The sequence below is a fragment of the Quercus suber genome, unplaced genomic scaffold (genome assembly GCF_002906115.3).
Source record: "Quercus suber isolate HL8 unplaced genomic scaffold, Cork oak 2.0 scaffold_500, whole genome shotgun sequence".
NCBI classification, from domain to species: Eukaryota; Viridiplantae; Streptophyta; class Magnoliopsida; order Fagales; family Fagaceae; genus Quercus; species Quercus suber.
The window spans coordinates 384344-408584 of NW_027069949.1; the positions used below are offsets into that span (position 1 = coordinate 384344).

The following is a 24241-nucleotide window of genomic DNA, read 5'->3' on the forward strand; positions in this document are numbered from 1 at the left end:
TAAAAATAAATAAAAGAAGGGAACTTTGACTATAGGAATGCTTTTTCTTTTGGAAATACTAGGTAAAAAAAATAAAGGAATATTTATAACTTCTCAAAAGAGTATATATATATATATATATATTTTTAAATTAACTAATTAGTTTATCAATAATCTATGCAGAATATTATACTAAATAGTTCCCAAGATGTGATATGGCAATCTGCAAATATAAAAATAAAAATAAATAAAAGAAGGGAACTTTGACTATAGGAAAATGTATAAAAATTGTTATATTTTCTATGACCATAAATGGAAAATACAAGATGTCGCGTATATAGAAACGTTCACGGACTGCCGAATAGCCAAGTTGCATCTTTGTTTTCTTTTCCCCATGATATTTTTATTATTAAATAGAGATGGGCATCAAATAGTAAGTCTCCCGTACAGCATTGCACACTACTCTTTTTTTTTTTTTTTTGGTCTTTTTAAGTGGGTTGCACTGGCACCCTATGCTAAAAGTGGGTTTAGTTTGATTAATTTGGGGGGATTTATTTATTTTTTTAAAGACTTTTTTCTTTAGGAGTGATTACATTTTATCCACTTTAAGTAAATAATCAAATCTAATGTTGAATTTCCTCCGGTACTTTTGTATATTAGTATGGAAGAGATGATATTAACGTGTATCTTAAATTAAACACATATCAGTTTTGTATCTTGTTATGTACTTTTGTACACAAAACCAAAGACTCTCTCTCAAATCTGAACACGTCACAAGAGGAAAGCAAATATCACTAAATTACAGAACAATAAAACTTGCAAGTATTATAAGTCCTGAGAGCTATTATTACTTACCATCATTCTATTTTCCTTTTAGCTAAAAGTACTCAATTTATTACTATAAAAATAAAAAATAAAAATAAATCCTTCAATGCACATATGACTATTGAGTGTACTCAATTTAGCCATTCATATATGCTTCATATTTCGGGCTATTGTAAACCAACTTTATAGTTAATGGCCACTTTCACAGTAATCATAAACTCCACCTACTAGAATTCTCAATTGTGTAGTTTTAGCACACACATGCTATTATTATTATTTTTACTAATATGGCCACTCCATATTAGTACTGTCATTATTCTTCATGCTATTATTATTATTATTATTATTATTATTATTATTGGACGACTACACACACAGTCGCAGACCCAACTAGTTGGTACTTGGTACTCTAGGCTTTTGAAGACTCTGAATCCATGAAACGAGGTCCATGATAAGAAAACGTAATCCGTAAGATATGGTTTTGGGGTTTTGAACCCAACTAGTTGGGCTCCGTGATCCATGTTAATTCACGTTCTAAGCTTTGTTTACCGGTGTTAATAGTATTTTCAAAATTTCATATCATCATTAACTTAAAAGCTATATTTAATGTTACATGATTTAAAACTTCAAATAACATAATACTATGTAAACTTTTTTTTTTCTTCTTTTTTAAAGAAAAAACACTATGTACACTGTTAGATACTAGAAAATCTTATTAAAATAGAAAGGATCCTATTCTACTTGCAGGTTCTTAAAAGTTCCCGGGTTGAAACTTAAAGCTTAGTTTGGGCCTAGGCTTGCTAACAAGTCCCAATGCTTTTGTCTGATTCTCAATTTTCTTAGTTAATAGCAAGATTTCCCCTTGTTTATCGCATTTGTGACATTGAAAAGAGGCATTTCTGATTCAAAGTCAGCCCATGTTTATTTACAAAATGATGGACCAAGGAATTAACTATACTGTCCAACCGAATCAATCCTCACTAGTGCATCGAAATTGTCTTTTTGATTCGTTAACCAAATCATGAACAAAACAGGATTTTGCATTAATGCTGCCCCATGTGGGTGTTCATTGCATGACTTTTTAAAATAGCTACAAAATGCACAAATGAGAGTCCATTATAGGACCATTAATTATAGGTGCTGAAAACCAGGCCCAATTCAATGTGGTGACAAGCACTATTTGATACAGGGAGAACAAGAACTACTAGTCTACTGCTACTAAAATGCACAAACAAGTCTTCCATCTTTTACAAAATCTCAGTAATTTGATACAGAACTTCTACAAAGCATTCCACATCTTCATCTAGAAACAATAAATAACCTATCCTCAGATTTATCAAGTGGTCCAATCTACTCTGCCTACTGGGTCAATGGGACCCCTCAAATATGTAAATTTTCAATGCTACTGCCTCTGACCAAAAAAAGAGAGGGAGAGCTACTGCTACCTTTGTGATTGGGTACAACAATGGAGATAGATCAGCTTGGGGAATGGCATGTGATATAATTCACAATCCCCCCAGGTAATGTTTAACATGCAGGAGTGTACTTTGTTACCTTGAGGAAACATTGGGTTTCAACTTTCAAGTGCTATCTTTGGACTGGTCTGCATCTTATATCTGTAACAAGATGGCGGATGTGCGGGGCATACCACTTCACTCTCTCCACGTGTTCTATTGAAACTTCCCAGCAATAGCCTGTGAATCAGAAAGGAGATACTTTACACTTTACACGTCCTCAGCATAATTTCAACACGTCCAAGCATCACCTATTAAGCCAAGAAGACAATACCTTCAGATCTAGCAATTTCAGATACTGATTTCAAAACATGTTCTGTCCACAAACCCTCCTCCGAGTCCTTTACATTTCCATGCACATGTAACATCCCACCAGCACTCCTGCATTATTAGTGTTACAATATAAGAAAAGATGGTCAAAAGAAATAGGGACTAAGATCTCATATGCAATTGAATCTATAATTCAGACCTTAATTTGGGCAGAATAAATGTAACAATTTTTTCTTCAAATTTGGATCCAGTTTACTTGAGAATCTGAGATTAATCTTCTCAAAAACAATCACAAACAGTGAAAACAAAACTGCAGCTAAAGACATGTATTAATGGTTTCCAAAATCCAGATGCTATTTTTAGGTTCAAATGAATGAGAAACTTACACTTTGAGATATAAACTTTCACTTACTAGGTACCCTGATGAGTTGATGAGTTGAAGACTATATATAGTTTAAGTCTGCTCTGAAAAGCTAATCAGAAACAGATGATAAGAGGCCACAAAGGCATCATGACAAAACTTTTTCCACTAAAAATTGACATCTATCTTAATTGCAGCTACATTAAGCTCCACAGAACATTAAAACCCTGTAATTTTACCTCCCTCTATTTTATTTTCACCACATTTGGAGAGACGCACACAGTGATAAATTGTAGGCTAAAATATATTTCAGTACTTAGTGCAACATTAAAGCAATCTTGGTAACATGTGTATTAAGTACAAAAGGAAATGCAAAATGACTTCTGATTTGAAAGAGAAAAGGCACATGCACAAAAGGAAAATACATTTCAATTTCAATCCAAAGTCCACATGCCTTGGATAAGAAAGAATCTCAAGGAAATTAATGTATATTTGGAAACAAAACCTAAGCCAGGAATGGAAGTTTTAACACTGAGGTTGTTCAGAATTTGAAACATTTCCTGGGCATTTGAGACATTTCAAACTATGGTGCAGTTTGGATTGCACGTCTGCGTCTGGCGTTGGCGTTTTGGTTCTCCTTCTTTTTTTTCTTTTTCTTTTTTTTTTTTCCCAGCCGCTTGTGTTGACGTTAGAGACAAAAGGTACAGTACATGAACAGTGTATGCACTGTTTATGTACTGTGAATACACTGTTCATGCACTAAAAAATATTAAAAATAGGTCCCACCTGTACTATTCACAATTTAAAAATTATTTTGCTACAGTGTTTTCAGTTTTCAGTTTCAGTAACAATAAGTTCAATCCAAACGGACCCCATAATACAAAACAGCAACAAGAAACAATGCAATGAAAGGATACATAGAATTTTTAAACATTTTGAAAAGTAAATAACAAAAATTTGAAGTAATGCAGTCTTAAACATTTCCTGGAAGCTAAAGACAATTTGGACCACAAAACAAAACAAAAAAACAAGTCATTGAATGGAACCATATACAGAGTATTGGCAGTTACCTTAATGCCCTTACAGCAGTGACCCAGCTACCCTCACTTGTTGGAATGAGACCAAGACAGACACGATCAGCAACACCCTACAAGCAGAAAATCAAAAGGAATCAATCAGAGCAGTCCATCTTCTTGTACATTAATGCATGCTTTCATGATAAACTTTTCCTTTTGGACCAGTGTAAAATATCAGCCACTGCAAACTAGCTCATTGCATCAGTATTCTATATCAACAAAGGATGGTTTCACAATCTGTTGCAAACCAGCCATAAAAGGTTTCAACCATCAACAGTTGGCTGTGTGCTTCTAAATTTAATTTGTAGCGTCAAAAGATAACACATTCAACTGACACCTCAGAAGATCTCCTCAGACTTTGGCTTAGGCAACTATTAGGTGGGTTGTGGTTGCCTACATCTTAAATTCAGTTCTTGACTTAATAAAAATAAATAAAAAATAAAAGAAGCATCTAAGTATAATAATTCATCTTCCAAATTAAGTTCAAAATCAAGCGTTTAAAAATGTTCATCAACCTATCAAAAAAAAAAATAATGTTCATCAAACATTACACAGGAAAGTTGACAGGACAACATCTATTAACCAGTCATGACCTTCAAATATACATTGTCAGTTAAAATTTCCTCTCTACATCGCTAGACAAGAAAATTTTCATTAACTTAGAATAACCTAATAGGAATTTAATCATGATATGCTAGTGCTACAGCTTGACTATTTAGTATTTATTAACTAACAAAATAAATCAGTGTATGGACTTACTTTAGGTGCTGTAATCCGGTTATCTCCTTCAAGTACGATACAACGATCACTGACTGAATTGGCTTGTAGATTGTGCTGGAGTGCCTCAATGGCATTGGGATTCCATTCGCAAGCATAAACTAGTTTTGCATTGGCCCTGATCAAGGAAGTTTAGCAATCAGGTCACTATTAGTGTACAAATGATCAAGCAGTTGAAATAATTGTAAAAGAGTAGACGCCAATGAGCTCTAACTCAATTGGCACCTCCTCCTCTTATAAGGGTTAGGAGGTCATGACCCATCAGGTGCATGTGTAACTTATCCATAAAAAAAATGTAGACTGCTAGAAGTCTCCATGTACAATCATCCATTGGGTTTAATTCAGGAGGTATCATAAGCCAGAGGTCCAGCAGACTAATGTGCATAAAAGTAATACAACACTTCTTTTTTATTGGTAAGTTACACATGCAACAACTGGTCTCAAACCCACAATCTCACCCTCCGTCTTGCTCCTGCAAGAGGAAGTGCCATTTGAGTTAAAGCTTATTGGCTGTAATCCTATATTAATTATTCTCAAGAATTTTTTTTAAGAGCATTACATGTATGAAATTTGATACATGTGTAAATATTATATATCCTCTTATCTCCAGTTGTACACTGCCTAATGTTTTGTCTCCCTATTCAGATCAACTCATGTGACAAGTAGACAAGAGGACTCTTGACTAGTAAAACCAATCCTATAGGGAATCCAGAGAAAATTACAGCATACCTGACAAGAAATGGCAGCACAAAATATCCAATTCCAGCAAACAAATCCACAATCACCTCATCTTTACAGTCTAGATGGCCCATACGGAGTTTCTCAGAAAGATTTCCCCAGGAGAACATACACTTAGTAGCATTAAAAGAATAGAGAATTCCATTTTCACAATGATCAACCCAACCATTATCTCCAACTAGAATCTCCAAAGTACTGTCCCTTGTTCCTGTTGGTGCAACTCTGCCCTAGAAATACCACAAAAAAGTAATTAAGATATGAGCAACACCCAATTCACTACAAAGTAATGACAAGCATTGGAAAACCTTCAAGTTAGTGAAATTCAGATGAGAATTTCTGCAACTCATTCTGATCGAACATGGTATGTAGTTTTATAGCTTAAAATTTGAATTATTAGTATTATATAATATATCACCTGCTAGGAAAACAAAATGTCACCACCTTTCAGGGAAGACAAATATGACTATCATTGCTAGTGGCCCATTGGTCAGGATATACTACATAATTAGTTTTAAAATATGACTAATAAACAATATGGAGAATAATTTAGAACTTAAGCACCTCCAAGATAATAAAATCAACCTAAAAGGAAAAAAAAACAATAATAATAACAATAATAGTAAAGACAAAAGGATCATGTCATGACAATGTTCCCATGTTGAAAGGATCTATATAAATTATCTGAATCAATTGATGATGATGTGCCTGAACTCTGGGACAGAATATGTTCATTCTAAGAGTAAAATTAAATTTTGGTTACAGTCAATGTGCTTTTATATCATCTTTCAATGTATGTATCACATGTAATTCAATCCTAAAAGAAGCCCATATCCTCATACATTAAGTTTAGTTTTACTTTAAAATGACAACCGAGGTTCAATGAACCAAAAAATTGACTACACACTTTCACAGAATCAACACAAAGAATGTATTCTGAAACAAAATGAAGAAAAGTAGTCATCAATGAGCAACATAACATAATTCAAGTATATAGCTTACCTGGCGGGCAAGTCGATTAGTATTAAGTGATTTGGCAACAATAGGCCAAACGTCTGCCCCAATTGAGTCCCATACAGGATCCTTGAAGGATGTGACTGGAAGCACAACAATATCACCAAGTCGCTCCCATCTGAAAAGGCCAGAAGAATTTAAATGAGCAACACTACAGTACATGGACATTGCCTCCACTAGAAAACTATAAAGTGCCAGAAAGTGCCTGAACTTTAGACTACTTCATGTCTATTTTCAATCCATATCACTGAAGCTAACAAGAAAACAAAAACAAAACAAAGCACAAACCTTGTGGGTAGTTCCTCTAATAGTTGTTCTGAAAGGCCTCTATTCTTTATCAATGAGGCCACAGCTTCACCCATTACTTTTAAGGGAGACTTTGCAGCTCTTTTGACTTCAACTACCTCATCCACCAGCTTAGTTGCACCACACTCTTTTAAAAGATTCAAAGCTTCCAAACTTGAGATCTCATTTAACAAAAGCCCCTTTCCTGTAAATGGTTTCAATAAATGGTCATTATCTAATTCAGATGCATCAAACAAATGATGCTGCCTTTCATGAAATACACCACAAAATTTTTTGGTAACAGGAAAACAAATATGTTTTCCGTCCTCCCGAGAATAAACCTTCCTCTCAAGATCTAACCACCCAAACTTCTTCAGTATGTCCTTCCCCAATTTTGCATACTTCCTTTCAAGTTGTAGAACCCAATGCGAAGCAATCATCTGACTCTCATTCATTCCAGGTAATTCACTATCAAAATTTAAGTCAAGGTTTTCTTTTAAAGTTTGCAAATTTTCAATTCGTGGATGTTGAAAGCTATCGTTCTTATTCCCTGTCACCCCATCATTTCTGCAGGTACCATGCACATCTCCATTTTTAGAAGGCATAAAATTTTCATTTGAAGTCATTAAAGGTAACAAGTTGATTTTCATTGGCTCGCTAAACTTTGTTCCAAATGCATAACAAGATGCCCCACCACCAATCAAAATGAGATCATCGCCAATGACATTAGCTGTACTTCGTACAAACAAATCTTTGCCAACAGAATCAAGTGTCACATGCTTCCACACTTGGAGCCGCAAATCAAGTAGTGCTAACTCTTGACAATGTTGCTGGACAGGACAACCGCCAATAACCCCAAGATAATCTTTGTACACAAACATTGAGTGGGAAAACCTAGCATGTGGACCTCTTCCCGCTGTCTTTTCTTTCTTCCATTGACATGTCTGAACATCAAAACTATACAAGTCTCCAAGTGCTTTGTCACCATCGTATCCTCCAAACATAAATAGCTTACACCCATGTGCCACCATAGAGTGAGAATGACGGGCACATGGCTGTTCCCCACCAACCTCTAAGTCTTCCCATTGCAGGTTAACTGTGTCGAGGATATAAAAGGATGAAGAGATTGAGTCATTGTCAAGTCCACCAAATACATATATCTTTGAGCCTACAACAGCTGCTGCATGCCTATGCCTGTGTCACAAACAAATATTTTGAAAATCTTGATCATTTTGAGCTTATTTTGGCAGGTCCCACACCAAATTTAAGCAAATAAGCAATCAACAAAGCAAATTCGAATGTACTCTAGCCTACATGTATTTCATTACAATGAAATTCAAGATTTTTAATAGCAGTTGGAAGTAATTTCTCATAAGGGTTATTAAGGCTTTGGATTCCAAAACTAAACTACCAGGCCACATAATGTTATCAAGGACAGTGGCAGTTGTAGTATAGCATAGACTCCAAGGGAAGATGAGGAAATGGGAGATTCAAACTAGTGACTAATGCCCTAAAATTTAAACTAATGTTTCGGAATTCTTTTTTAGAGTATTACATTTTAAACCCTATTCTTTAGGGGTGATTTTAAATTAAACCTATACTATAGTTAAGATGGCAAATTTAAACCCTATAGTTCTGTTAGTTTCAAATCAATCCCTAGACTTTCAAAGATGTTATGAATTTAAACCTGCTAATCAAACCCGAAAATCGATAACTTTTTTTTCAACTATGAAATGAGAACTACTAAAATAGAAAAGCGCATTAGTGCAAAAAAAGGCTTTTCACCTTGGAGGAAAAACACAGCCACTGCATTTGGCTAATTTCCATTCACTCTTTGCTCTATTGAGCACCCACACATCACCAAGAACATTCACAGGATCCCCCCTGCCTCCGATAACAAAGGCGCAATCTCCAACCAGACAACAACTATGACCTAATCGTGGACTCGGACTAGGCTCTACACTGCCAATCAATTCCAATGTGCCAGAATTTGGATCAAGCACCAAAGCTTCATTCCTCCTCGCATGCCTTCCCACTCCTCCAAATCCACCAAAAACCAATACTTTCTTCTCCGAAGCTAAACTACACGCCGAGTGTCCCCATAGATAAAGCTTCTCCACCGCCTCCTCACCGGAAACCACTATCGGAACCACACGCAGCACACTCAAATCTGCCCCTGCCAAATCATATTTTCAAATTCAAACCACTGACTCACTCAATTTTGCTTTTGCGTTTTTAACTACGTGATTTCGATTTTTTACCGGAATGTTCATCATCATCGTCGCCGCGAGCTTCTGATTCCGATTCCGGTTCGGGTTCTGGTTCTATCATTCCTCCTCGCATGCCTTCCCACTCCTCCAAATCCACCAAAAACCAATACTTTCTTCTCCGAAGCTAAACTACACGCCGAGTGTCCCCATAGATAAAGCTTCTCCACCGCCTCCTCACCGGAAACCACTATCGGAACCACACGCAGCACACTCAAATCTGCCCCTGCCAAATCATATTTTCAAATTCAAACCACTGACTCACTCAATTTTGCTTTTGCGTTTTTAACTACGTGATTTCGATTTTTTACCGGAATGTTCATCATCATCGTCGCCGCGAGCTTCTGATTCCGATTCCGGTTCGGGTTCTGGTTCTTGTTCCGCCACGTCAGCATTTTGCAGAGCGCGAAGAAAGCCTTGGGTTCTGATTCTGTTCGCTTCCATTTTCTCGTTGGCCACGCGGACGAGGTACCGAACGAACTCCGGCGAGACCATGACGGACTCGGTGGTCCCCAACGGAACCTCCAGCCGGATCGAGCAGCGGATCGCGACGATCACGCGCTTGTTGTTCGCGTTGGTTATGCCGGATTCTCTGAACCCGGCCGACCTCGCCGTGGAGACCAGCGACTGAGCCGAGGCGAGGTCTTTGCACTCCACGGCTACGATGAGCGGTTCGAACCGGAGGACGAGCTCGGACTCGAGCTCGGGTTCGGAGCGAGTTGCTGAGTCGGGGAAGAGGAGGGAGAGGACCGAGTCGGTATCGGCCGGGTCGTGGGAGACGAAGAGCCAGGAGCCGCCTTTGGATTTTTTGTTGGGTTGGGTTTGGTGTATGGGTTGGGAGAGGATAGAGATACGGCCGGAGCAGGAGCTGGTGGTGAAGTAGTAAGGGTGATTGTTGAGGGTGTTGATGAGAGGGAGGATGGGAGTGTCCAACGTGCCCTTCGGTGATTTGTCGGTGTCTGAGGATGCCAGTGACGCTAGTGTCGCCGCTTTTCTCTTCTCGAACTCCATTTTCGCGCTGTGCAACAGCAAACTGCAAAGCAAAAACCCTCGCTAGTGTAAAGTCTAAACCCTCTTCAAACAAAATGGTGGGTACAAAAGTGGGCTTGGCGCCTGGGCCTAAAACGGTCTTGGACACCCAATAATGGTATATGTTTTTACGGATAAATAAAAATATTTTATACTTTTGTATAATTGAAATTGAATTGTGTGAGTTTCAAGATAAGTTTATAAAATATCAAATTATTATTTTAAATTTATCAATAATATAAACACTGCATTTGTAATAACAAATTATATATGATTTTAATATATAACCAATTATAGTTCTTAATTATTGTACGATACACTAGCCAAGGTAAACAAGTGTACTAATTTGGCTAGTTCCAAACCCTACACATGGACAAGCTGTGAGGAAAGGGAAGAGAGTGTTGGTAAGGGGAATAATACCCTTGACTTGTGCCAACAGCGTGATCACTCTTGGGGGGAGTGAAATGTGTGCCCCAGCATGGACTCCTAGCACTATCATGAAAAGGAGATAGCGACCCCTAGTGGTCAAAGGTTGTAGAACGCCTCTCATTGGCTAATGTTAAGTTAGACCACTATTGAGGACACGTGCATCACTCCTAGCTACCCTGACATCCCTTTCCTTGTCTAATACTTGTCCGTCACAGTGTAGCAGAGCCGCCCTTCATCCCACTACCCTGACATTGGCAGATTTTCTCTCTCCTCCATATACCTAACAACATTCCTCTATAAGAGGAACATGTTGTTAAGAAATTAAGGCAGGAGATAGAAAGAGACACAAAAATATGGGTAAGAGAGTAAGGAAAGAGGAAAGGTTTTGGGAAGAACAATGTCATGTGTAATACCTTAAACTTTTAGATAATAAAGAGCCTTTAAGAGTGAATGATATTCTATCCTTCACTTGCCATGGTTTTTCATCCCTTTCTAAGGGTTTTCCACGTAAATTATGTGTTCTTTACTTTCTTTGCTCTGCCTTTATTTTCTTTAGATGTTAAAGTGTTAAAGTTTTCATTTTTATTGTTCATGAGCCTTTGACACTCAAATGTACAGTTAGATCTATAACTCACCTTCTTTACACTCTCGACAATCTAACTTGCATGTACAATTACTATCATATATTTGTGAAAGGATAAATTATTATAATCGTAGTTTTTACTATATTTGGGAAAAAAAAAAAAATTAATCAAGTAACTAGTAAAGTCTCTTATCGTCGAATAAGATTTTCAATTTGAATCTTGCCTACATTAAAAACCAATTATTTTATTGGTCTGATGATAAAGAGAAATCATCATGGACCAAAAGCCATAAAATTCTATCAAATTAATCAAGTAACTTATAAACAAGTTCAAACTTATTCAACAATAAAATAAACCAAGCATGAACATATAATCCAGCTCAGTGATGAACTTCAACTCGATAAATGAATGTAAATTAACATAATAGGGGCAAAATTGGCAATACAATATATATTGTATGTATGTATGTATACACACATATTTAAAGCCAAAGATCAAAGAAGCGCTCAGTCCTCTCTCTTTGTCTCTCTCACTCTCCTTTTGCAAGGAAAATAAACAAGAAATCACCATCGTTGTTGAGCATGGAAAACACAGATTGTCCAAGCTTCCAAAAATCTCCTCTTTCACAAGTACCTTCAACCTCTCTCTCTTTCCCTCTTAAGGATTTTCCATTATCCTTTTTTTTTTTTTTTAAAGATTAATTTTTTTCCTTGGGTTTTCAACTCCCTTCAAACTATTCGAAGACAAGCTTGAACTAAATTTTTGGTTAATTGCTTCTTAATTTTGATTTTGGTTTTAGGTGAGTGGAAGCACAAAGGCAAGTGGATGTAGAAGCTGACTAGGAGGCCACACATAAGATAAAGCTTGAGAGATAAGCAACACTACAAGCATTCAGATTCATTGCCCATCCAAATTGAAGAAATTCACTGTAAGCCATTATGAGTGATCAAATATAATTTATTGTCCAACCTTACCAACAAAAAAAAAATGGTTAAAGGTTTTCTCAATATATATTATACGTTGGATTCAATTTACAAATTTGGATAACTACAATATGTTGGTGTATAATAGTGATAGGTAATCACACCATAATATGGTGCACCCTCAATTATATAATGACCCCCACTTGGTAGATGATGTTACTTCACCAATCTATAGTAGAAAATTAATTAAGTGTTAGAGTTAGTTATTTACCAAAGAGTCGCATCTCTCACATAAGAAACAACTCTTAAACAGACATATGTCTTCCTAAAAAGTATGAAGGAATCTACAAATACTGAAACTCCTCGTTCAAAGTAGTCTTTGAATTTGAGTTGCATCTTATCATTATTTATAACAACCATTAGTTTAGGTGTACATAATCTCAAATTTCAATCTAATCATTCTCTTTGGCCAAAATGGGGATATACCCCTTTCGGCTAAAAGTTCCAGCAAAATACCCTATTTCTGAAACTATTTAAGGATATGCCCCTGTTTTGAAACTCAATTTTCTAAAAATCGAGTTTCAATGTAAAACTCGATTTTTAGAAAATCGAGTTATAGCCAAATTGAACTTTTAAAAAAAAAAAAAATTTGTGGAACTCGAGTTTCCACACTAAAACTTGATTTTGATAAAATCGAGTTTCTTCAAAACAGGGGTATCTCCATAAATAGTTTCATAAGAGGGGCATTTTGCTGGAACTTTTCACCAAAAGGGGTATATCCTCATTTTGTCCCATTCTCTCTTTTTGGTTGCCCATAATAAGTGCAAAAGTTCAGGAAAAAAAAATTCTCTTCCTTTTTTCTTATTTTTAATTATTTTGGGGTCTAAGGATCAAGATTCTTATATATCTTAGCTTAATAAATTTGGGTTATTTCAAATTTGGAAGAAAGGTAAATGTAAGACTCAAAAGTACTTTTCCCTTTTCCTTTTCCTGGAAACAAAGTTGGAATTGATATGGTTGCTTGGAGTTTAAATTATTTGTTTTGATTTTTTTATTTTTTAGGGATAGCTGAATTTGATTTTGATTTTGCCTTTTATTTTATTTTTGGGTGGAAAATGTAATTGGGCTATTGCTGAATCATGCTGATAAGTTTGTGTACGTTATTGTTGATAATAACAAACATTATGGCATGTGCAGCAATAACATATTATTTGCTCACCATGTAGAAATTACTATAAGTGTTGTTTATTGCAATGAAAAATGTCCCAAAATGCTAATCTGAGGCTATCATAGAAACTTTGTTTGTTTCTTAATAACAATTACAACTGTTTCTTAAAAAAAATATTTACAACTCCCCATTTTTTTCTTCTATATCAGATAAGAATTACACATTTTTTTGAAATTCATTAGTTAGATGAACTTTCATTATTGTTGTAATCATTTCTAGTTGTGGATTTTAAGATTAAGCTACTAACAAACAATTGGTGGGAAAAGATTGAAGCTTAGTATTTGGGACACAGGTAACTACTGGAATTATTTTGAATTGTAATTCATATTAATCTTTGATTAATGATGCTTTTGGAAGTGATAGTTTATGGTAACATGTAATATTTCTCTTCATAGTTTTTGATGCAAAAATAGATTGTTTGTACATTAGCCAATCTCTGCAGTAGAAATTGTTCATTACTTATATTATATAACTGTGAAAATGACTGCATAGGAAAATAAAATTATAATTGCTTTAATTATAGTTATAAAAATAAGCTTATTACATTTTCTAATTTCTTTCATTATTAAATTTAGTTATAGAGTACAAATCCAAGTGAGATCACATTTCGACAACTTCTTTTGTTCTTTTTGATATAGAAGCGAAAAAAATAATTTAGATAACTGTTCTAGAACTTTCTTCTAAAGTATCTAATCTAAATTCTTAACCATTTCCAATTTTATACTTACACCTAACGTTTTTATAATACTAACAAACTTTAAATTTTACATCACATTGTGCAAAATCAGGAGCCAAATAAAGTACCTCAAGATATTCAGAACTTGATTTTAAAATCCTATACATTCCTAATAAAAGTTGAAGATTACAATGTCTAAGAGGGATTAGAAATTTACATTGTCACAAACGCGTTTAAATCTGAGTATAACAAACACATAGACGATGTTAATTCTAATAGTATTCATATTAAACATTTAAAAACACCGGCCAACAGTGATCAAACTATTGCAAACGATCCTATCAGTGCTTCATATATTAAATTGCTTACAAACTTGAAGGATATAGCTAATGGCAACAAAATAGATGACATCTCTGAAAATACACAATTGGTAAGAAAACTAAAAATCATTACTAATTTTATATTAATTGCTTCGTCATAACCTTTCTTTCTTATAATGTGTTTTTTTTTTTTACCCTTCTTACAATTTTAAATATTTATGCAAAATAAAAAATCTATCTAAATATGTATTTTCTCCTTATTTTTCAGGATGTGCAAAAAAAATCTTTAAAAAAAAAAAAAAATAGAAACAAAAACCTCTAAGCATTCTTCTAAGTTCTGACAACAGCACAAGCAACTCCTAGAATAAAAAGAAGAAGTAATTCCATATGATATGTCATAACTTTACTTCTATTATGGAATACATATGAAAGAAAAAAAAAAAACTTATGGATTAATTTTTGGGTTTGTGTTAATTGAGTTCCTATAACTTAACAGCGTAGTCTTTGGTTTGCTTTTAATGTTAGACAATATTCATGAACTTCATGATCTGTAACAATTTCTTTTTCCGATTTCTAAAAATTGCTTGTTAAACTTGGTGAAAGTTTTACAATTATGATTTTCTTACTGTCGGAATGTTGAATATGTTGGGAAATTTAGACCCCGATTGATAGAATTAACAAGTTTTAAATTTAAGTTGTTAATTAGATTTATTATCAATAAAACTTGTTAAAACAAACAAACATCAATATCATGTCAAAATCATGCAGCAGAAATAATAAATAAGACAAGATATTCATCACCTAGGAAAACCAATGAAACCAACTAGTTTCATAGTAAAAAACCTGGGGGGAAACCTTTCCGAAAAGCAATCCACTATAGTAAAGAGAAGTTTCAGATCTAATACAAAACATTTGTCCCTAGACTCTACAATCCCCGTAGATGAACTCACAGCAGAAACCTTCTACCGCTTCAGAACCTCTGAACTCTTCAATATATGAATGCCGCCCTTTTTGTTGCACGGATCCCAATACGTGACTAACTCCTTTGCACGAATCCCAGTACATGACTCACTCACCAACTTAAAGAAGAAGAATGTTGATTGCAAAGTTCTTCACTTCATCAACAATGAAGATCAAGAAGCACTTGGTTACAAAACCCTAAGGCGCAAAGACGCAGTAGCTTCTTTCAAAGAGAATAAGGCATCGGTCACCTTTTGCATATGTTCTCCTTGTATTTTCTTGTGTGACGGAGAAAAGAAACCCTACATAAATACAAAAGCCTGGCCCAAAAATCAGATTTGAAAATTCTGATTTCCCGTAATCTCGATCGATCGGGAGGTGTCGAGGAAGTGTTGAGATTTAAACCTTGATAGATAGCTATCTGTTGAGAAGCTATCGATGAGCTATCGAGAAGACATAAGATTTCTTGATCGATCCACCAGCTATCGAGAAGGTATCGAGATTGCGATAAGAAACACCTTAAGATCTCGATAGATAGGCAACTGTCGAGAGGTGTCGAGCAGCTGTCGAGCTATTTGTCCGCAGGTGTCGAGCTATCTGTCTAGCTTAATGAACAGCTTTTCTTTACTTGTTTCTTGATCCAATCTTCATGGTTTTAATACTAGACTTGAACAACATGTTTTTTAAAGTATTAGACACATCCTAGATCTACCCAAATACAAGTAAAGTGCGTTTTATCAAAGGATTAGCAAACTACATAAAAACATGACATATGTTTTTAACATGTGAACCACATATGTCCTAACAGAAAAAAAATGTTTTTCAAGAGAAATGAGTATGAATTGCCTCTTATGGAAGATGTCATAGACTCACATAGAAGAGAAAGTTTGCTATAATTAATCTCTATTTTTTTACTGGAACTCTTATAATACAAATAATGAGAAGGGATTGTCTATGTCCCCCCCACCCCCCCAAATTTGAACTAAAATTCTTTGGTTTAACTTTAACTGTTGATTATTTTTTTTTTTTTTTTTTTTTTTTGCATTTTCCCCAATATGAGTAAGGTCTTTGGAATAGGGAAAAATAATTTAGTTTTATTATTCAAATTTCTTAGTATTCTTTCATTTAATGGTTGTATATATTGAGGTAAAGTGCAAGAAATTAGAGTGTTTGAGAGTAGAAGATAAACTTCCTAATATAATGGTTTAGAGTCTTTAGACAACAAATTCTCTTAAGTAACAATACAACAAGTTTTTACTATGAAACAAAGACCAAAACCAAAATATCAAATTGTAGTTAATAATCACTTATAGAAACATTATGAAAAACATATAGAGAGCAATTGCAACAATCACCACTAATATGAATTGTGCAACAATCCAACTCAGTTCTAAAAAGGAAAAAAATATGTTTGAGTGGTTCTAAAATGATAAAAACTTGAACATGAATCCAATGAGGATTTTGTGTTAGATACCCTCTAGATCTTCTATATTGACCCTCATTTTTTTTTAAGGAAAATACTTCAAAAAATAAACTATTATACAAATAGAAATCATGGTGGCAAGAAAAAAAATTTAACTTTTATATCAATTATGTCATTGATATGATTTATGAGTTGGACTCCCAATTTGCTATGCCAGCAATATATCCGTTAATACTCCTATATCTAACTAGATAGAATTCTATATTCACTATCCATGGTACCAAGACACCAATTAGTTTTTGGTATAAGTGGGGAATGAGCCCTATATCTCTTATTCAACCGTCAAAGACTTTAGTAGTTGAGCTAATTGAAACCACTCTCTATGTCTATCTTGAATAATAATAATAAGTAAATAGTATATAAAATTAATTATGATGTAGTCACGTTAGCCACATTAGTTTTTCATTAATCCACCACTTATTGATAGGGGTTATTTTGATATAATACCAAAATATTAGGGACTAAATTGATATTTGAAATATTAAGATCTAAAACGTAAATTTGAATATATATGTTTATTGTTATGTTTTATTTCAAGTCAATAAATTTAGAGAAAAATGTATATGTTTCATTTATGAAAAAATGTGAATGTATGTGTTTATGTTTACACTCAAAACATTAATTGCTTTTTTATAATAGGCTAAATCAATCATCACTAAATTATGGCATAACATTGGAATTAATAAATAGTATTAAAGAAAAATGCCACATTCACAACATTTTCATAATAGATCTTAAGCATTTTAAACTCTAGATTCAAACCAATAACCATTTATCAATTTGTTGTAAAAGTGTTATGAAAATACGGTGAAAATTAAAATTTAAAATGAATAGCAATATTAACATACCTTCTTAGTGAAGGTAATGAGGGCAAGCTAAATAATTGTTGGAATACCAATCATAAGATTCATTTTACTCCAAGTCATCTGAAAAAGAAAAAGAAAAAAAAAGCATCATATGAATTAAAAAGAGTTGCAAATTTATTTATTTATTTTTACAATCAACTAATGTGATGATTATAAAACTCACCCAATTTAGGTTTTGAGATATGAACACCCTTGTCTAGTAGGAGATCCCAAAGGTCGCCAAAGTGTCGTCCTCATGGCCAAGTTGAGTTTACCAGCAAAGGAAATATGTTTATTGTTATGTTTCATTTCAAGTCAATAAATGGAGAGATATATGTTTCATTTATGAAAAAAAGTGAATGTATTGTTAATGTTTACACTCATAGACTGGTTCCATTCAACAATGGGTTGGAAAAAATGAATTGAGTTACAAATGAGATTATACCATATATGAACATCAAATTTTGCTTACAATGCACCTACAAGAAAATAAATTAAATTATAAAAAAACTTATTGCCTATATTAAAAAATATTATAATAAGATCACAATTAATATATATATATATATGTGTGTGTGTGTGTGTGTATGTGTGTGTGTGTGTGTGTTTCCATTTTATAGTAATGGTTGTAATGTAGGAGACCAACTACCTAATTGAGATCAATACCAAATACACCATAAATAACACACATCGCTCATTGGAGGGATGTCACTCACCGGTATTGATTCTAGCTACAATTGTAGAATCGTCAATACTAAAGTTCTTTGAAAAACTTCCTAAAGAAATTAAGGCAATTATGCTCGTTGGAGGGACATCACTCACCGTTATTGATTCTAGCTACAATTGTAGAATCGCCGACCCTAAAATTCTTTGAAGAATTTCCTAAAGAAATTAGGGCAATTATGCTTGTTCCTACGCCCATTTTAGTTAATAATCTTCTAAAGACAATATACCCAATAACTAGACCAACTACAATAGTCTAATACCTACTAATAATACGATGATTTTTTTGAAGTCATTGGTGCTTCTCAATAGCTGTAAAATCTAAGCGCATGTAAGAATAGCATCTTGAGATTGCACCTACAAACATGAAATAGTTTTAATTTGTAAATCATGAGATTACACCTACAATCTTGAAATATGTTTAAACATATGTTTATCTTCAAATTAATTTTTATCAACTCTACTTTTTATATATGGCCATGATGTGTTAGTGAATGCTGAAGTGGCTGGATTCAGATCTTACACATTTGCTAGCTGTGAGGAAAGAAAGGAGAACGTTGGTTAAGGGAGAGTATCTTTGGTTCGTACCAATGGCATGACCATGTTAGGGAAGGGTGAAAAATGCACATAGCATGGACACCCAGCACTAGTGTAAAAGGGAGATAACGACCCCCTATGGTTAGATGTTATAGAACACCTCTTATTGGCTGAGCTTGTGCTGAACCACTACTGAGGACACGTGCATCACTCCTAGCCTCCTTGGGGTCCCTTTCCTTGTTTATGGCTTTCTCCCCATGTTGTAGCAGAGTCACCCTCTATTCCACTACTCTATCATTGGCATGTCTTCTCTCTCCTCCAGTCATAGTATAGTACAATAGCTATATTAGGGTTGTAAATGGGCGAATGGGGGCCTAACACCTACCCTAACGTACATAACAACTTTCCTCGTACTATAAGAGAAACATATTGCTAAACAATTAGGGCAAGAACCTAGAAAGATAGAGAAAAAGAAGCAGAAGTCTAGAGAGGAAAGTGAGGTAGAAAGAGAGGCTTTCTTTGGGAAGAACATGACTATTGTGTAAAAACCTTAACTTTCACATAACAAAGAGCTCTAAAGAGTGACGGACATTCTTCCCTTCGCTCACCTGTGATTTTTCATCCCTTTCAAAGGGTTTTCCAAGTATTTCCCATACCTTCTTTACTTTCTTTTTTTCGCTTTTGCATTTCTCTAGACATTAAAGTGTTAAAGTTTCTATTTTTATTATTCTTTATTTCTACACTTAAATGTACTGTTAGATTCATCACTCATTCTCTTTCATTAAGCTTGATAGTCTAACTTGCACGTACATACTGTTATTTATAGATTTGCCCCATGGGTTACCTTATACAATAGAAGCAGAGAAAATGCTACCATTCATCAAAGCAAGATTAACTCAAACGAAGACATTATGAAATTGATTGGATGGGAAATCAAGAATAAATTTTAGTTTAATAGTAAATTCTGCAACTCTATTGACTAGGATCGTTTACTAAATATGGTGAATCTTTGATGCAATCTTAGGAGTGGAACAAATTCCAATTTCATATGAATAAGTGATGGATTTTTTTTTTTTTTGGTGTTCAGTGTTGTGTTGTTTTAGGCCCTACAAAGAATTGATTTTTTGTATAGTTGTAATTTTGAAAGTGTATACCACAATTTAGAATTATGTTTCTGCTATACAAATCCTTTTTTTTCCCTTTGGTGTCTAGATTTGCTACCATCTCTAGCTTGAAGTGTAACTTTGTATATGTGCAATTTTATATTTCTGTTTTTCGGTGTTTTCTATTGTATTGAATTGATTGTATACAATTCTTGAGTGATAAATCAACTTATTCATTGAAAGAATGAACCAAAACTTAAGGTATTTAATTAATCTCAATGTTTGGTTGCTAAGAAGGATAGTTAGGTTATGTTGAGGCCTAAAAAATCTTAACGCCAAAGCCCAAAAATAGCACAATGGGCCAACTCTATAGAAAGTAATATTAAAGTGGTTAAGCTCACTACGAGGGAAAAGGGTGAAAAGCCCAAAAGATCTAAAGCCCAGAACCCATGAAAAGATAGGCCTTAGAAACAAGCAAAGGGAAGAAAAGAAATAGGCCAATCCTGCCAAAATTAGAGAACCAAAAGAAATCTAGTAGAAGGAACTAGCCTAGGATGCTCAGAAGTTGTTAGGGGCTCAAGATCCTCAAGGCTTGCAACACAAATAGGATGAGATGGAGAAAGTTCAAAAGAGTACCAAGAAACACAAGAAACGAAGGGCAGATACGTCCTTCTCAGCAACCCAATGATGCAGAAAAGAATCAGAAAGTTTGGGATTGACAATTTATGAACCAAGGGCTGGTACCTCGAGGAACCTAGAAGGAAGAACCACGAAGGGAAGTAGTTCGAAAAACTTTCAAGCTGACAGAAAGGGAATCAGCTAATTTAAGAAAAAATGACAAAAGGAAAGGTAGCCAAAAAAGCTGAATTTGAAAAGGTAAGATGTAGAAGCCTTGAAGGGAGAGAGATTCAGAAGTCAGTTCTCTAGGGACATCCTAGAAAGGAAAGTCAGCAAGGAGCGTTCAGGGAAAAGGGCATCAAAAGAAGGAAACTATAAGAAAATGAGGAAAGGACCAACCACCGAAGTGGCTGGCATGGCATGGGCGCTGGTACCTAGGGGAACAAAGGGGAGGAATCAGTGGTACCCCGGGGCCTCAAAACAACACTATAAAAGGAAGAAGCAACTAACATTGGAGAGGCATTCAGCAAGAGAAAATCACAACAGAATCATTGAGAAAACTCTGTTAAAAAACTCAAAGAAAATAGGGAAATATTGCTCGGTATCCCAAAAACAGTCATTGTAGAACATACTTGGATCCAAGGGGATTCAAATTTTGCAAGTCTTAGAGGCTTAGATAGCCATTTAAGTCTGTAATTTTTGAGCTTATTTGGACCTTGTAACACATTTTAGTGTACGCATTGTAATCCACAATTAAGAAAAATAACGAAATATTTAGTACTGATTAGAGGATCCTTAACAGTTATTTCGTGTGTTTCATTATTACATAAGTTTTCTTTTTTCCTTTGTTATTTTCCTTTGTGTTCAATACATATATTCTTACTTGTTAGTATGTATGTATTGTAGGATTTTTGTTCTGTGCACCACTTGGTTTGTAAAACAACCCATTTAGTTGCGGTGAACCAAGCCCAGTCCCTTCAACATTTCAATTATGTCCAAATGTACAACCACGTCAAATCTAATATATATATATATATAAAATGAAAACTCAAATTTCTATTCCTACGTGTGTTAAAAAAATACGCAATCTCTATGGTGCTTAACCTAAATTACAAGTCTATCTTAGTATTTTAGAGCTTAGAAAACAAAAAATGGCAACAAGCAAAGCTACTCCTACTTTGTATGGAGGACCATAATGTTGTGTTACTTGGGAATCTCATCGACGCTGTGGACTAGATCTTTGGGATCTCAGACTTAAGATGCGTTTTTAGGAGGCAGTGTCACAATCCCAACAGGAGATTAAGACTCTTGAAGCGTTTGTTCAAAGATTTAGAAGAGATCAATATCAAAATCTCCGAAGAGACAATTAAGGTTCTTTTTTTTTTTTTCTAAAGGAAGCTTTGGACAAAGCCAAAGATTTGCTTCTATTTGGAAGCCGAGACAACAAACTTTATATGGTCACCACCGATTTCTTCCTTTTCCTAAAACAATGTTTTTGTTTTTTCAATTCTTTGTGATATAATTGTGAAACTCTGCCTCTAGATTTGATGGTTTTATGCAGTTACATATACCGAAGAGAGAAGAAATAAACTATAGATTTGGTGAAGTTACGATTCATTTTTAAAAGAATATTAATTGATATTTTCTATGTCTAATTTGACATCTCATATGAAGTTAAGCCTATGGAGTGAGCAGAAATTTGGGATTTAAAAAATTTTCCCGAACTTTAAAACTCACGTGGGAGCAGAACACTTTTTTTTTTTTTTTTTTCAAGGAGGAGGTAGAAGGGTTTAAGGGGATTTGGAGGGATATATTCTACACTCCATATTTTTGATTCTCTCAAATTGGAAGAATTTTGAGGGGAAAGGGACTAGGAGGAGAGGGTTTTCATTTATTATAAAATAAAGGATAAATTACATAATTGGTCCCTATTATTCACACCAAATGTCAATTTGGTCCTTAACTTTTTAATTATGTCAATTTAGTCTCTAACCTCTTAGTGTCGTGTCGTGTCAATTTAGTCTCTATTATTATCTATTAGATAGAAAAATCTAGAGTGTCAAATTGAATAATAAAAATTTGATTTTTCTTGCCACATCAACTGCCAACTACCATGTCATTTTTTTTTTTTTTTAATTTGACACATTACTATGTCTAATTTGACATCTCAGATGAAGTTAAGCCTATTGAGGGAGCAGAAATTTGGGATTTTAGAAATTTTCCCGAACTTTAAAACTCATGTGGGAGCAGAACTTGGTTTTTTTTTTTTTTTTTTCTTTTCTTCAAGGAGGAGGGAGAAGGGTTTAAAGGGGATTTGGAGGGATATATTCTACGCTCCATATTTTTGATTCTCTCAAATTGGAAGAATTTTGAGGGGAAAGGGACTAGGAGGAGAGGGTTTTCATTTATTATAAAATAAAGGATAAATTACATAATTGGTCCCTATCATTCACACCAAATGTCAATTTGGTCTTTAACCTTTTAATTATGTCAATTTAGTCTCTAAGCTCTTAGTGTCATGTTAATTTAGTCTCTATTATTATCTATTGGATGGAAAAAACTGGTGTGTCAAATTGAATAATAAAAATTTGATTTTTCTTGCCACATCAACTGCCAACTGCTCACGTCATTTTTTTTTAATTTGACACGTTACTATGTCTAATTTGATATCTCAGATGAAGTTAACCTATTGAGAGAACAGAAATTTGAGATTTTAGAAATTTTCCCGAACTTTAAAACTCACGTGGGGCAGAACTTGGTTTTTTTTTTTTTTTTTCTTTTCTTCAAGGAGGAGGGAGAAGGGTTTAAAGGGGATTTGGAGGGATATATTCTACGCTCCATATTTTTGATTCTCTCAAATTGGAAGAATTTTGAGGGGAAAGGGACTAGGAGGAGAGGGTTTTCATTTATTATAAAATAAAGGATAAATTACATAATTGGTCCCTATCATTCACACCAAATGTCAATTTGGTCTTTAACCTTTTATTATGTCAATTTAGGCTCTAAACTCTTAGTGTCATGTTAATTTAGTCTCTATTATTATCTATTGGATGGAAAAAATTGGTGTGTCAAATTGAATAATAAAAATTTGATTTTTCTTGCCACATCAACTGCCAACTGTCACGTCAAATTTTTTTTAATTTGACACGTTACTATGTCTAATTTGATATCTCAGATGAAGTTAAACCTATTGAGAGAACAGAAATTTGAGATTTTAGAATTTTTTCCGAACTTTAAAACTCACGTGGGAGCAGAACTTGGTTTTTTTTTTTTTTTTTTAATAGAAAAAATTTGACGTGACAGTTGGAGTGTAGAATTCTGAATAAAGGACTAAAGGTGGGTACAAGAGTGGGTTGGGCCTTAATCAGGACTAGAGTTATGGGCCAATGTATCTTTTTTACAGCAAAATCGATGGGTTGAGCTCTGTTCATTTCTTTATCATTCCTGCATATTGGACAAATCCAACCTGACCCACACTACATGATAAATCCAACGTTGCACCACAATTATTATTGTTATTACTATTCCTTTTCAGAAAAAAGATAGACACAATCATTATTAAAGGTAAACAGAAACTTATTTCTAGTATGATAGCGATTTGCACGAGCTTAGGGGTCTACTTGTACAAGTAGCTATACTTCATTATTAGGTGTTAATGTCTCATGTAATAAAAATAATTT

At 34.3% G+C, this 24241-nt stretch overlaps 1 protein-coding gene across 1 annotated transcript; it reads right to left on the reverse strand.

Moving 5' to 3' along the window:
• Positions 1-1902: 1902 nt before the first annotated feature.
• LOC111999497 (tRNA wybutosine-synthesizing protein 2/3/4) lies at positions 1903-10183 on the reverse strand. The gene is given in 9 exon segments (XM_065763252.1): positions 1903-2498; positions 2593-2699; positions 4020-4096; positions 4785-4920; positions 5532-5767; positions 6540-6669; positions 6840-8030; positions 8622-9075; positions 9394-10183. Coding segments are annotated over 9 exon segments (3159 nt in total). The 5' UTR covers positions 10115-10183; the 3' UTR covers positions 1903-2391.
• Positions 10184-24241: the final 14058 nt, after the last annotated feature.